Source organism: Euprymna scolopes, chromosome 42 (genome assembly GCF_053919585.1).
Source record: "Euprymna scolopes isolate OS-2025 chromosome 42, ASM5391958v1, whole genome shotgun sequence".
NCBI classification, from domain to species: Eukaryota; Metazoa; Mollusca; class Cephalopoda; order Sepiida; family Sepiolidae; genus Euprymna; species Euprymna scolopes.
Genome location: NC_136523.1, coordinates 4,261,712 through 4,276,805, shown reverse-complemented (window position 1 = coordinate 4,276,805; position 15,094 = coordinate 4,261,712). Strand labels below are relative to the sequence as shown.

Genomic DNA, 15,094 nt, shown 5'->3' with positions numbered 1-15,094 from the left:
TTTCTTTTAAAGTTAATGAGTTCTTATTCTTCTGATGAGTCAAGATGGAAAATATTTAAAAAATAGATATAATAATTATATGAATGTTTCTAGGCTACGAAACAGGTGCTGTCATGAATTGAACATTTTAACATGCTGAAAAAAATACATTGTAAGATGGACAACATCTTGGGATTTAGAATATAGACTTTCGTCATTTATTTGTATATGCTCTGTAGTTACTTTGAGCTTCATAAATTAAAGGATTGGTATTAATAAAAGGTGAAATATAGTTAAATAAGCATATTTTCCCATAAACATATATATATATATATATATATATATATATATATATATCAGGGGCGGAGATGGGACTAGTGCCACTCGTGCCCGGCACGACCAATAATTCGGTTAATGTTATTCAAAATGGATTAAAAAATCATCCATTAATTCCAAGCAAACATACTTAGTCTGATCTCAATTAAATTACATATCCATTCAAGTTTCGATAACTAAGTAGCAAAAAATTCATAATATATCTGGGAATAATACAAGGATGCTGTTTTGAACGGGTTGTCTTTGTCCGGCCACCGCCAGATTCATTGAAAACTCCATAACAGCGGCTATGACGTTGGACGTCCGTAATTCGTGCCAAGCCAAACCTTTACTCGTAATAATCATAATGTTAGAGAAATCCAGATTTTTCTGTAATCACCCGCAAAGTGAAGCCCACTTATAGTACCTAAAATATTTAGCACGATCGAGCCTGCTGATGTCTGTTTTAGGAAGAGGATGAGGGACCGAGAGAGAGAGGGGGGAGAGAGAGATCTCTAGACACATACATACGCATAAACACATGAAGAAAGATTACTACTACTGTTGCAATATGTAGTAGCACGAATAGTTCTATGTAAACATAACCACGCGTGTATATCAGATTGTAAATAAATATCAGTGATTAAGTTATCGTTTCATTAATTAATAAAGAACAGGTTTTGAATAAGAGTGAATTTGTTTTTTTGAGGAATTTTTTTTTTCGTGAATTTTGAATCATAGAAATCTACGAAAAATACGGGTTTTAAGTCATTTTATATTAATACTAAGAAACACGTCAATCCAATAAACCTTCGTTTTGTAATTTTTTTTCATAAAAACCCTGTATGTAACTTTTCTTGCTGCATCCATCATTTCACAGCTATTTAAACCCAACTTTATTCATCAATATTACCTTTTATTCTATGGGAAAATTTAATCGCCGTTTTTGGAGAACATTACTTCAGTTGCCGAAATAGTTCAGTCGCTTCACTACATTCAATTTTACCACGGACTTTATTTACGAATTCTTTGTATCTATTGCTAACCTGGTTAGTTGTCATTGTCATCAATTTCTTTATTCTAATAAACATATTTTTCTACTCATAGTAATGAATATCTCTTTTCTTCTATACTTTTGAAAGGGAAAAAATATCTTATCTACTGTATCAACAAAACCACAAATTATATAGTATCTTGATTGTTCACAAAAAAACAAAAACAAACACCATGCAAGGTACGTTAGTCAATCTGTGCTATGCAATGGAGAATCACGCAATAGCAACTATGATTACTTATTTGGGTCCACGGACCACGGATTGGGAACTAAAGTTGACAAAGGGCAGGGGGGGCGGCACGACAAGCAATAATAGGCTAGAGCCGCCACTGATATATATATATATATATATATATATATATATATATATATATATATATATATATACAAAGATATAGAGTTAGAGAGAAAGAGAGGGTGTGAATTATTAATACCTACTACACACCCTATTCGGGTGTATTCGGTATACAAGGGTTTGTTAGGACAACCTGGCCTGAGGACATTTCACCCTACACGTAAACCCTGACCAAATGTTCAAAATAACTGAGCATTCGAAACCCAAATGAGATCATTTCGGTATGGCTATACGATAACTTATACAAAGAAATGCTACACCTTTTCCAGCTGATGTTGCCTTTGGTAACAACACAGAGCTGGATACTTCATCAGACCAGATGGATTCTTATCCTGCAATATCGTAAGACAAACAGACCACAAAAATAAAAGGTAGTTAAAAAAAAAAAAAAAATAGTTAAGTAAGAATTTTTTTTTTTTTGAACTTAAATGAGAAAATTTGAAGACCTGAAAATGTGAAATGATGAAATCATTTTTATTTAGTAGTAATAGTAGTAGTAGTAGTAGTTGTTGTTGTTGTAATAGTAGTAGTAGAAAAAGAAGAACTGCTTTTATCATTATACAACATTTTCAGGTTTTCAAATTTTCTCATGTAAATTATGAATTTACATGAGAAAACAACAACAAAAACAAACTGTTTTCTAACATGTGTGACTTTTCCATTGCTTAAATTTCGCGCTTAAACAAGCAATCACACACACACACACACACACACACACACACACACACACACACACACACACACACACACACACGGATTTAAACAGTTGCCGAAACAAAACGCATTTTCTATACGGGAGGCTTCGACCTCTTATTACATCATTATGAAGAAAAAAACAAACTTAATCGGACTGACATCGCCTTGATAAAGACAGGTTATGGGCGAAAATTCGGACTTTAACAACAGCAACAGCAGCAGCAGCAGCAACAACAAGAACAACAACGCAAATAAAAATAATTTTATCATTTCAAAACATTTTCAGGTTTTCAAATTTTCTCATTTAAATTCAAAAAATAATTAACTGGTCAAATGGAGAAAGGAAAATAAATGCCCTTAATTTCTTTGTTCACTCAACAAAAACTTTTATGAACACTCGGGTATCTATGTTTCACGTATAGTATTCTTCATTAATTAAAATATAATATTCATGCATATTTTACGACTAGGCAACGCCGGGCGGCCTGCTAGTATATATAAAGTTTCAAGCGGTTTTTATCTGCATTTTTAGATTGAATGCACTTGTCTTGCAATGCAGTAATCACTCGAATTCAGTAACGGTTGGTAGCCAGTTTGTTTCCATCTATTACACACGGTTTTCTTGCTTTTGGGGACTGAAACAATTGTGCACAATGTTGTGACCAATAAAAGAAAAACTTTCCAAAAATTAGTAAATACCATATTAACATGTTATCTTTAAAGAAAATACTTATAGCTCTGGTAAAGCACTATTGAGCTAACTATATGAGAACTTTATGCTATTTATTCATATGTAATCATTGCCCTAAGTTGTTAAATTACATATAAACATATAAGCTCTCATTTAGATAGCTCAATAGTGCAATACTAGAGCTATAAATATATTTCTTAAAAGATATCACACTAAAGGGGATAGACACAAAAGTATTTAATTATTTTCAGAAAGTTTGTCTTTTATTGGAAATGACTTGCGTACACTTGTTTCAGCTTCCCAGTGTTGGCATATAAAAATATAACCATTCATCAAATTATAATTTACACAACTTGGGCTTCATCAGCGCATAGGAAAAAAAATAATATTTACAAAGCCCACGAATAGGACCTTACTTGTTAATACAGCAGGTATACATTTTCTTTTTAATCAACAACATATATATAACGTTTCAAGTGGGCTTTCTCTGCAGTTTTAGATTAAACACGCTTGCCTTTCAATGAAATAATCACTCAAATACTGTAGTAGTTGATAGCCGGCAGTTCTTTTCCTTCAATTGCACGTGCAATACATGGAAAGAACTGCCGGCTACCGTGTGCTATGAAACTTTTGAAATATTGTTTTTTTTCTATGCGCTGGTGCAACCCAAGTTTGTTCAAATTATAATTTGATGAACGGTTATGTTCTTATATGCTAACATTGGGAGTTGTAATACTTGTAAGCAATGTTGTAACCAATAAAAGAAAAACATTTTGAAAATGAATAAATACTTGTGTGTCTATTCCTTTTAACGCGGTATCTTTAAACAATATATATATATATATATATATATATATATATATATATATATATAACTCAAGAGTTTTAATTACTAGACACCATCCCCCTCTCCACCCCCTAGTGTCTTTGGTCTGTCAGGATTATTGTAAGTATGTTGCTTAATCGGTTTAAAGAGAATAACATATATATATATATATAAACTTTCTAGTCTGTAAACTAAAAATTGACAGAGTTATTGCGTAGAGAAATGTACACAGACAGACACATTCACTTTTTTATATACACACACATATATATATATATTTATATATATATATATATATATATATATATATATATATATATATATATATATATATATTATATATATACAGTGATGATCATATTTATTGGCACGGTAAAATAAAAGTTAAATTTTGTCTAATAAATTCTAAAAAATGGATTAAATTAAAGAAAATAACAAAGTATATTATGTATTTTTAACTGGCCTTTCCGATGCAGCAATCGGATTTTAGAAAAAATAAATAACAAAGGAACAACAAACATAATTGCAAAAAACCCTTGTTCAAAATTATTGGCACGATTTATTTAATAATCAATTGTATAGCCTTTGGCCTTGATTACCTTCCTCAGTCGCTTTTCATAGTTTACAACCAAGTTGTTGCACTCTTCAGTAGTAATTTTAGCCCACTCTTCCTGACAATAATCCTCCAATTGAATAAGATTCTTAGGCTTCCTTTGCATTACCCTCAATTTTAATGTTCTCCATAAATTTTCAATTGGATTAAGGTCTGGGCTTTGTGATGGCCACTCCAAAACATTAATATGATTGTCCTCAAGCCATTTCTTAGTCAGTTTAGCCGAATGCTTTGGGTCATTATCTTGCATGAACCACCAACGACGACCAAGTGAGAGCTCTTTAGCAGAGTCTTTCAGGTTTTCATCCAATATTTTAACATAATCTTCCTTTTTTATGCTACCTGTGACCTTAACAAGTCGCCCTGGTCCAGAGGCAGCAAAGGATCCCCAAAACATCAAACTGCCTCCACCGTGCTTCACTGTGGGTATGGTGTTCTTAGGCAGGAAAGCTTCGCCAGATTTTCTGTAAATATAAGACACTTTATTATGGCCAAATAACTCTATTTTCGTTTCGTCAGTCCATAGAACACGTTTCCAGAATGCAAGATCTTTATCAATATGACGTTTTGCAAAGGCTAGCCTTGCTTTCAGGTGCATAGGCTTCAATAAGGGAGTCTTTCTCGGACGACATGCTTTTAAACCAGCTCTCTTCAAAACTCTACCAACTGTATGTCGAGATACATTCACTCCAGAGGTGCTCTGTTCATCAACAATCTCCCCAACAGAGATCCTTGGGTTTTGTTTTACTTGTCGAACAATTTTCCGTTCATCTCTTGGGGAAAGAATCCTTTTTCTCCCTCTACCCTCTAAACTCATAACGTGGCCTTGCGATTTGAACTTGTTTATTATGGCTCTAACAGTGGATTTGGGAAGGTTTAGCTTCTTTGAAATCTTATCATAGCCCTCCCCATTGGTATGGCATGCTACAACAAGCTTCCTGACGTCTTCGCTGTGTTCCTTAGTTTTAACCATGGCGATTGAAAATTATAATTTAGTCACTTATAATAGTTTAAATAAATCGCTATCTAAAAATTATCTGAAAAAAATTATTCACTGAATTAGCGTTAAACAAGCATAATATGGCTATAAAAAAGTTCAGAAAGCACGTAAACCGGAAATTGATTGATATTATACTGATACTAAAAGAAAAACAAAGCCGTGCCAATAATTTTGAACAAGGGTTTTTTGCAATTATGTTTGTTGTTCCTTTGTTATTTATTTTTTCTAAAATCCGATTGCTGCATCGGAAAGGCCAGTTAAAAATACATAATATACTTTGTTATTTTCTTTAATTTAATCCCTTTTTTAGAATTTATTAGACAAAATTTAACTTTTATTTTACCGTGCCAATAAATATGATCATCACTGTATATATATATATATATATATATATATATATATATATAAAGTGAATGTGTCTGTCTGTCTGTGTACATTTCCCTACACAATAACTCTGTCAAATTTTAGTCTACAGACTCGAAATTTGATATACAGGGTACTGATATAGTTCACCAGCACTCTCCTGCAAGTCTCACGGGACATACTGAGGGACTGACTTCGCTTACGCACAGAGCGTTTCGGACTCTGCTGGAGAGACTCTCTCACTCTTTCGACCAGCTCGGCTGTTCGCTTCTTGGGACGCCCCGAGTGGCTTGGACTGTTCTCTCTGGCAGCGTTGAGGTTCTCCACAGTCCCATATTTCTCAAAGTGGTCCACCCAGTTCTGAATTCTGCTTTTGGATGGAGCCTTTTCACATTCGAACTGACGCATGAAACTGTCCTGGGTTTTCTTAAACGAGCCTGTCTTGTAGTAAAATTTAACACAGTGTATTCTTTGTCCCAGCTCCCACTGGGGTCTTGGTATACTCACGGTTGTTGATTCTGTCATGTCCTGTAAAATAGCGGCAATCGGTGAATAAATAAAGCAGATATCACATAAAGTGTACACGGGTCCCGTTTTTCTGGATCACCCTGTATATATATATATATATATATATATGAAATAAAATGGAGGTGGAAGGACCTGGATACTCAACGTTTCGCCCGATTTATGCGGGCTTCTTCAAGAGGGATGGTCATTGACGAGAGAGTCGGAGGATTGGGGCTATATATAATGATGGGGGAGAGCAACGTGTTTCCTTATGTAAATTAGATATCATATATACATATATATACATATTCGTAATCTCGTGTCATTTTATTTATTTAATCTATCACCGCTATATTTCCAAACACAATTTTTTTAATCTCTACGATATTTTAACTTTTAGACGTAATCCACTACACTAATTTACTCTAATTTATTTTTTCTCTCTCATAAAATGTATATATATGTATATATGATATCTAATTTACATAAGGAAAACACGTTGCTCTCCCCCATCATTATATATAGCCCCAATCCTCCGACTCTCTCGTCAATGACCATCCCTCTTGAAGAAGCCCGCATAAATCGGGCGAAACGTTGAGTATCCAGGTCCTTTCACCTCCATTTTATTTCATATCGTCGGATTTAATCCAGCTCAACAATCATATATATATATATCCCTCTTACCTATTGACTTGATACTGTATCTTTATTTATTAGCTTTATAATTTATTCTATAATTTGCGCCTCTTAACCGCATATAGTTTTTTGTATCTATATTTTTATTTTATTATTAAAAGTATATTTTTTCTGGTCCATTTATTACTATATATATATATAATATTGTATTTTCCAACTTTTTTAATATAACTTATTGTTTCATCTTTCAGTGTTTACGCAGACTGGAGCCTCGGTTTTTGGCAATGCATTGCCAGGAAGTTGGCGGGAAAAATTACGAGGATTCCATGCAACATGTGAATAACTTTGTCACGTACGTATTGAAGAACATCATAAAATATTTACCCTTTTTTTTAGATTTTTTTATCCATGAATTTTGTCGTTGAAAATAAAAATTAATTCTCCAAGAACACATTTCTGATTACAAGGACATTAATATATATATATATATATATATATATATATATATATATATATATATATATATATTTGTAGTCATCGACATATAGTTCTGTTTCGTTGTATCACAACTCATCAGTGCCGCTAGACTGGCACCTCTCCCAAGCCAAGGATTACACCTAGAACTGTTGATAGTCAGCAGTTCTACTGATCGACCCACGGGAGTGGCGCCTGTAAATTATCTCGCCAAATGTCTATTTAAACAACATTTGTCCACCACTTTTACAGTGCTCTAACCGTTTATTTACAAACAAACATATAATATGCGGTATGTGTGTGTGTGCATTATAATTAAGTAGAATACAAAATTTATGAAATAATCAATACTTTGTAATTGTGCTCCAAAATTTTCACCTTCAATAAATATAATTGTGCGCATATGTTTTAGCAATTTAAATTTCTAAAATATAGGTTTTGATGTTGAAATTAGAAAATATTGATTATGTCATGAATTTTGTATTTTATTCTACTTATTTATAATAGATGAGCTCTGTTTGACTGAGTTAAATTTCACCTTCAGTATTCACTTGTATCATAGAGATTTCAACTGTTTCATTTTTAAAATATTTATTTAATCAAGATTAGATTTTTCATCTCCTTTACTAAGTTTAAATACTTGGGCTTAGTATTCTTTAATATCTATCTATATATATATATTTCTATCAGTGTGTGTGTACATATGTACATATATATATATATATATGTACATATATATATATATATATGTACATATATATATGTACATATATATATGTACATATATATATATGTACATATATATATATGTACATATATATATGTACATATATATATATGTACATATATATATATGTACATATATATATGTACATATATATATGTACATATATATATATGTACATATATATATATGTACATATATGTATATGTACATATATATATATGTATATATATATATATGTACATATATATATATGTATATATATATATGTACATATATATATATATGTACATATATATATATGTATATATATATATATGTACATATATATATATGTACATATATATATATGTACATATATATATATGTACATATATATATGTACATATATATATATGTACATATATATATGTACATATATATATATGTACATATATATATATGTACATATATGTATATGTACATATATATATATGTATATATATGTACATATATGTATATATATATATATGTATATATATGTATATATACATATATATGTATATATATATGTATATATATATATATGTATATATATATGTATATATACATATATATGTATATATATATGTATATATATATATATGTATATATATATGTATATATACATATATATGTATATATATATGTATATATACATATATATGTATATATATATGTATATATACATATATATGTATATATATATGTATATATACATATATATGTATATATATATGTATATATACATATATATGTATATATACATATATATGTATATATACATATATATGTATATATATGTATATATACATATATATGTATATATATGTATATATACATATATATGTATATATACATATATATGTATATATATGTACGTATATATATATGTATATATATGTACATATATGTATATATACATATATATGTACATATATATGTATATATGTACATATATATATATATATATATATATATATATATATATATGTATATGTATTTAACTGAAACCAATTTCCCTCTTTCCTCATTCGATTCTTAGCTTTTAATTTATCATTCTGACGTTTCCTCTTAGAGGGTCAGACGATAAGCCCTTAAGGAAATTTTAACAATTCCACCTGCCCGTTTTTTTTTGTTTCTTTGATCTTTTTGATTTAAATTAAATTATGTTTCCTCTGAAATTTCTCCTTCCATTTTGTTGTACCAAGAATTTACTTATATATATATATATATATATATATATATATATATATATATATATATATATGAGCAATGTATATATGTATATATATATATATTTATGTCTCGGAAGTAGAGTGAAAAGCATATCTTATTTTTCTTTTATTAATATTATTGGAATCTTTTCTTTTTTCCTTGTACACATTTTTGTGAATTATTCCATGGATTTCTGCTTTTGGATTATTATGGACCAGCTTCTTCTAATTACGGGATTACCTTCGATTTTACTTGTACAAATGGAAATTCTTTTAACTTTCTTGAAGTTTTACATTTGGATTTTACCGTCACTGGATTTTTTATTTTCCACCAGACTGTCTAACATCCTTACCACATGTCCACTCCATCTCGGTCTATGTTTGATAATGTGAGCTTCAATGCTTAGTCTTGGCAGCAATGAATGTTACCATCCATTTACATTTTAATTCCACTGGTTTTTGGCCATTGCCTTAGATATGTGTTCTTTCGTTTTCTCCTTGTGTCTGTTACAAAGCATAGTGTCATTAGCAAATATGCCCATCTCGGAGACAATTTTATCAGGGAGGTCATTAATGCATATCAGGAATAATAAAGGTCCAAGAATTGACCTCTATGACACACCTGCCTTTATAGCATACTGTTTTGATGTACGACTATCGAGGACAACCTAAAGTTTTCTCTTGTCTAAGAAGCATCTGATTATATTAAGTGTTCATCCGATAATACTGTATGATTTAATTTTCATGAGAAGATCTTCACGCCAAACCTTGTTAAAAGCTTTAAATATCAAAAACTATCACCTAAGTCTTCCCTGGTAGATACGTTAAGAGATTACAGTTAAAATATCTGCAGTAAAACGAACTTTGCTAAATCCGTACTTACAGAAAAAAAGTTTAGTATCTTTAAGGTGGTGATTGATTGATTAAGATCACAGATTTTGGTGAGGAAAGGAAAAAGGCTAATGGGGTGATTGGACTATGTCTTTCACCAGAATACTGGTGCCACAGAAGCAATTTTCCAGCAGTCAAGAGAGCAAGATTCGGTAAGGTATTTATTGTAGGGTTTGTAGAGAACAGGGGCAGCCTTAGCAGAGCATTTTTCAATAATATAGCAGGAATGAGATCAGGCCCACACGTCTTCGACGTGTCTAGTTTTTTTTTATCATGAATATGAGAAGGAATGTTCTTCAGATCATCAAGTGTGGTTTCTGCCTGCAAAGGGAAATTTGGGAGGAAGTAGTTTGTTGAATTTAAAGTGGAGTTGGAGGCGAACTACCGGACAAGCAGCCTCCTTAGTTGCCGTGCAAATAACCTCATGGTTGTTGGATTGTTAGGGAATTGTTGATTGCCTATTATTTACCACACTATCATAAACTTTCGAGAAATCGTGAGTTCCCAATTTGTGCGAATCATTGTTTTCTGGTGATTCATTATGCCTTTTTTTTTGTCTACTGCAATTTTACTTGTACAATTATTTCTAGTTTCTTTATACTTTGTCTGTTTGTACTTGACTTATGGTGGATAAATATGCAGAATGTATGTTGCCTTTCAGCAATGGCAGTTGCCCAAAAGAAATGAACCATTGGAGAGACTGGGGTTTGCTATAAAACCTCCATGTGGGACATGTACTTTAATTGTTGCCTTGAGCCATTTAGTAGCCTCATTTGCATATCCTTCAGCAGAGAAAAGATACTAATCCATGTGGCATCTTTAATTTGATTCCTGATTCAGCTTCCCATTCAGCTTTCTTGAAGTATCTTGTCATTTTGTGCAATGACTTCAACTTGGGCTTGAGAGTTTAGGGTAATGTCTACCAATATCACAACGTGATGAATATTTCCGAATGGGCTATGGGCATTTATCACAAAATCCTCGTGAATTGTGGTCAGAAATAGGTCGAGAAGGGATGCTTGATGATTCTAACGATCTGGGGACTGGATTGGGAATGTGACAGTTTGTGTCAGGAAATAAGATATAGAAAAACTGTGTATTGCTGCTAGTTGCGTCTGTGTAACTCAAGAAACCAACAATTGTGGTAGACATTAAAATCACCAAACATATGCACTTGGGTGTTAGTATCTAGGAAGAATGTTGGATCTATGCTGTCAAAGACACGGTTAATTAGCATACAATTCTGGGAGAATGGTAGAGAAAATTTAAGTAGCTAATGATATGTTGCAGGTTTAGTCTAATGCACATGAAGACCTGGTCATTTAATTCTAATGTGAATTCTCTAGTCAAAGGGAGAGTGTTTCAAATATAAACTTCAACTCGGTGCAAAGTGGGAAATAACCCATGTTACAGTTGTTAGGAGGGATGGAGGAATGTAGGTTAGTTTCACTTAGTGCTAAGATATCCGATAATTTTGCTGGAAGAAATCATTTTCCATCATCTAGATTAGTTCTAAGCCCACGGATATTTGTGAATGCAAACCTCAAGGGAAGATGCGAATTGGTTTTATTTAAATGTGTGTGTCTGGTTTGATCGTCTTTTTTGTTTGGACTGTCACTTCATTTTATTTAAATAGTTTAAGTTTTAGGGTGAAATTGGACAAAGTGGATGTATATGATACCAAACACGCACACACACACAAGTAGACTATTAGCCGACGCTTCATCTATAGGATTGTGGCCCCTGGAAAACCCACCGAAGATGAGTGCAGTGCCTCTTTTCATGTGTTACATGGTACTACAACCATCCCAATATTATACAACTGCTGTATCTCATTCCTCGTGCAACCTTTACCTTTATAAAAGTCAGGTGCATACTAAGATGTAGTACTCTTGCCACATTTGGAGGTGGGGAATTCTGAGCACCCTTTCCTACTTTGACTAAGTACAAAACCGACTTTAAAATCTAGTGGGGATCATCTCTTCTCTACCCTTCAGCCTCTTTCTCACAGACATTGCTCGTATTTCTCTAATCTATTGTTATTTTCGTGGCAGGTGCTCAACTGAGATTCATTCTATGATCCTCCTGTTTAAAACATAACCAATAAAAACTCTTCTACCTACAACCACTGTCAATAATTTCCCTTTCTCTCTCTCTCTGTGTATCTAGAACTAATCGAAAGTTCCATGAGCAAAGTTTCTTTCCTAGAACTGCCAGAGTATGCTATCCTCGTGGGTTAAATAAAAGGTTCTGTTCAAAATGCTGAAAGATTCGTGAGTCTGACAAGATAAATGTAAAGAAGTTCGGAGGTTACATTGTCCAAAACGTTGTGAAAATATAGGAAAAGTAATCTGACAAATCCAAATAATGCAAATAAAATCATATTTAAATATTTATCATACTCCTAAAAGAAGTCCAATTTAACTTGGGAGGGGGGGGGTGATAAACAAAAATATTAAGTTGCATGATATTAAAAACAATAAGTAAAAAAAAACTGTTGCTAATATACTAAATATATACCTAATATATATATATATATATATATATATATAGATTGGACAGTTAAAGACGCGTTTCTCGTTTTTATTTACTGTTTAATTTTTAATTTTTCGTTTGTATGTGTGTATGTGCGTATGTGCGTACTTATATGTTTAAGCATGTGTGTATGTGCGTACTTATATATTTAAGACTGACGGGGCACCTTCTCATTGGCTATACCTCCTTTTCCTCCTCCTCCTCCTCCTTCTCCTCCTCCTCTACCTTCCTTCCTTTTCCATTCCCCTTTTCCCCGTGCATGCTCATACTTTCACTACACTGATGAAGACTGAAGGATCGGTCGAAAAAGATGTACTTATAAAAAAAGTTTTTTAATTTTTTTTTCGTAATATTATTTTGTATTCCTGCACGTCACCAATTGAAAACGAATAAAGAAAAGTTATAAGCTTTTATACTTTTCGTATTCTTTTTTATTCATATATATATATATATATATTAATATATATATTAATATGATAGTGTATGTGTTATTTTTTGTGTCAATTGTTACTAGCCTAGGTGCCCGCCGTTGTCCGGGTGTTTGGAGGTGTGTGTTGAGCAAAAAAAAAAAAATAAAATAAAAAGTGGTAGTAGGCAGGCAGGCAGGCTCGAACCCGTACCGAAAGGAGGAAAAGAATGTGAAATAAAAACAAAAAAAACGTGATGTTTGCTGTTGCGCCCATCACCAAACTGAAAGTGGCAAATGTTTAAATTAAGGCTAGTCAATCGAAAAGAGGGGAGGACTTTCGAAAATATCAGTGAAAAAAACCGACCCCTCCCTGTTGAAAAGTGCCCAGTTCAGGGTGAAGGAAGCATTGTTTGTAGCAATATTTGTCGTCTAAAGGTTCGAGCTTCAAAATGATACCCAACTTGTTAAAGTCTATCACCTCTGTCAAATGTTTTTGCAAGACATACAAACATACATACCTACATTTAAACAGACAGGTGAAATTTATCTTATAGATCGCCTTCTATTTCTTGTAAAGAATAATTTTACCAAGAATTCTTCATAATTGTTTGTTTCAGTTTCGATTATAGCTGATGGTACTCAAGTCATCTGTTTTTTTTTTATAAATAATTTTACCAAGAATTCTTCATCGGTTTTGGTTTTGGTTTCGATTATAGCTGAAATGACTCAAGTTTTGTATAAATATATATATATATATATTTTCTTCATAAGTTTTGGTTTCAGTTTCGATTACAAGCTGATGCATATGGATATATTTTTTATTTTTGAAATCACAACTTTATAATATGCAAGAATGGATAGAAAATTAACTCTATAATAATATATATGAAATCTGCATATTAAATAAATTAAAATATCATATTTAAGTGCATTTTATGACCGGGCTATGCCGGGCATTCCTGCTAGCTTAGATAAATACTTTTGCAGCTTTAACAAAAGAGCTACAATAATAGGGTGTCTCCATTTATGCTGAAGAACATCCACAGAATGCCAACATCAATTTATTACATATGAATTTCCACAGGTCCTACTAGTAAATAATAATATATTAAATATATACCTTATATATATATATATATATATATATATATATATATATATATATATATATATATATATATATATAACAAGGTTCTGGATATGACCTAAAACTATATCCAATGGTGAGGCCCCAGCTTACGAGCTTTGGGGAATGTGGAGCTACTCTTTAATTTCCATTGCTCCCAGGTCCACTCTGACCTGGAGTGGTAGTACCTGTTAGAGTCCCAACTATGGGTTTAATAGAAACTGACTTTAAAAAAAATATATATATTCTATTAAAAAATTTTTCTTCAAAATCACTGCATTTGGCATTAAATAACCTGAAAAGGGTTGATATGCCATAAACTAACCAACCAACCAACCATTTATAACAATATACTAAATATATACCTAATAGAGCTTAAAATAAAAGAAATCAATTCCCTATAGGACGGATTTATATCAATAAAGATAAAATGTATTTAGCTTAACGCTAACATGTTATCACAGTTTCAAAATATAATCAATTATCCTCAATCATCTTTCTCTTTCAAATGTTTCAGCTGTTTCTCTCTAACCCTCTCTATCTCTCTTTAACTTTCTCTCTTACTCCAACTGTCCCTCTCTCCAACTCTCTCTCTTATTCTACTCTACCAATTACTCTCAGGTGCCTCTCCCTCTCCCTTTCCTCTATTCAACCCTTTCTCTTAT

At 31.9% G+C, this 15,094-nt stretch overlaps 1 protein-coding gene across 4 annotated transcripts in view; it reads left to right on the top strand.

The window, feature by feature from the left end:
- Positions 1-15,094, top strand: part of LOC145266913 (inositol polyphosphate-5-phosphatase A-like) — a 729,402-nt gene that overhangs the window by 373,746 nt on the left and 340,562 nt on the right. For all 4 annotated transcript variants that reach the window (XM_080122706.1, XM_080122705.1, XM_080122704.1 and 1 more), the window contains one exon: positions 7,287-7,387. In XM_080122706.1, coding sequence (XP_079978832.1) covers positions 7,287-7,387 — 101 coding nt within the window. The remainder of the gene's footprint in view (positions 1-7,286; positions 7,388-15,094) is intronic.